This window comes from Parus major, unplaced genomic scaffold (genome assembly GCF_001522545.3).
Source record: "Parus major isolate Abel unplaced genomic scaffold, Parus_major1.1 Scaffold611, whole genome shotgun sequence".
Taxonomy (NCBI): Eukaryota; Metazoa; Chordata; class Aves; order Passeriformes; family Paridae; genus Parus; species Parus major.
Genome location: NW_015379497.1, coordinates 2,937 through 4,764, shown reverse-complemented (window position 1 = coordinate 4,764; position 1,828 = coordinate 2,937). Strand labels below are relative to the sequence as shown.

Here is a 1,828-nt window from a genome sequence, read left to right as displayed (position 1 = left end):
ATGATTTTTTTCCCATTTTTTTCCCGTTTTTCCCCGTTTTTCCCGTTTTCCCCCCTTTTCGCCCCGTTTTCCCGCTCACCCACGGTGTGGATGGGCCTGCGGAAGGGCAGCAGCCCGAAGTTGTACTGGAAGATTCCGCGGGCGTGGAACAGCGGCAGCGCCACGCCCAGAACCTTCTGGAGCCGCAGCTGGAGGCGCCGCAGCCGCGAGCCCGGCGGGTTCGGAACCTGCTGGAACAGCTCGTTCTCCCCGAAACTGAACACCGGGACCAGCGGGGTCCTGAGGGAGAACAGCCGGAGAACAGCGGGGGAACAGCGGGGAAACAATGGGAAAACAATGGGAGAACAACGGGGGAACAGCCGGAGAACAACGGGGGAACAGCGGGGAAACAACGGGGGAACAGCGGGGAAACAATGGGAGAACAACGAGGGAACAGCCAGAGAACAACGGGGGAACAGCAGGAGAACAACGGGAGAAAACGGGGGAACAACGGGGGAACAACGGGGGAACAACGGGGAAACAACAGGAGAACAATGGGAGAACAGCCGGAGAACAACGGGGGAACAGCGGGGAAACAACGGGGGAACAACGGGAGAACAGCGGGAAAACAATGGGAAAACAACAGGAGAACAACGGGAGAACAGCCGGAGAACAATGGGGGAACAGCGTGGAAACAACGGGAGAACAGCAGGAGAACAACGGGAGAACAATGGGAGAACAACGGGGGAACAACGGGGAAAAAAACGGGAAAACAATGGGAGAACAATGGGGGAACAGCCGGAGAACAACGGGAGAACAGCAGGGAAACAACGGGGGAACAGCGGGGAAACAATGGGAGAACAACGAGGGAACAGCCGGAGAACAACGGGAGAAAACGGGGGAACAACGGGGAAACAACAGGAGAACAACAGGAGAACAACAGGGGAACAGCGGGGAAACAATGGGAGAACAACAGGGGAACAACAGGAGAACAACGGGAGAACAACGGGAGAACAACGGGGGAACAGCGGGGGAACAGTGGGAGAACAACAGGGGAACAGCGGGAGAACAACGGGAGAACAATGGGAGAACAACCGGAAAACAATGGGGGAACAATGTGAAAACAATGGGAGAACAGCAGGAAAACAACCGGAGAACAACAGGGGAAACAATGGGAAAACAATGGGAAAACAACGGGAGAACAACGGGAGAACAACGGGAGAACAACGGGGGAACAATGGGGGAACAATGGGAGAGCAACGGGAGAACAGCAGGAAAAGAACCGGAGAACAACAGGGAAACAATGGGAGAACAACGGGAGAACAACCGGAAAACAACCGGAAAACAACGGGGGAACAACAGGAGAACAATGGGAGAACAGCGGGAGAACAACGGGGGAACAATGGGAAAACAATGGGAGAAAAACGGGATAACAAGCGGGAAACAACGGGAAAAAACAACAGGAGAACAACAGGAATTATTGGGGGACCCGAAATTTGGGATACGGGGAAAAAAATTCCATCCTGGGAATGACAAAATTCTCCTCAGGAACCCCAAATCCCCCCAAACCCCCCGATTGAAGCCCCCAGACCCAAATCGAAGCCCCCAGACCCAATTTACCACCCCCAGACCCATTTGAAGCCCACCCGTGTTTGAGGGCGATGCGCACGAAGCCCCTCCTGCACAGCAGCTGCAGCTGGAGCCCCCCCAAAACCCCCCCAAATCGAAGCCCCCAGACCCAATTTACCGCCCCCAGACCCATTTGAAGCCCACCCGTGTTTGAGGGCGATGCGCACGAAGCCCCTCCTGCGCAGCAGCTGCAGCCGGAGCCCCCCCGGCCGCGCCTCCA

At 56.3% G+C, this 1,828-nt stretch overlaps 1 protein-coding gene across 1 annotated transcript; it reads right to left on the bottom strand.

Annotated features, from left to right (window-relative positions):
• Positions 1–20: 20 nt before the first annotated feature.
• On the bottom strand, positions 21–1,741 carry LOC117243689 (2-acylglycerol O-acyltransferase 1-like; the record flags this gene model as incomplete). Its single annotated transcript, XM_033511768.1, has 2 exons — positions 1,626–1,741; positions 21–279 (listed from the first exon to the last, which is right to left on the bottom strand). Coding segments are annotated over exons 1-2 (375 nt in total), but the record flags the coding sequence as incomplete, so codon positions are not given.
• Positions 1,742–1,828: the final 87 nt, after the last annotated feature.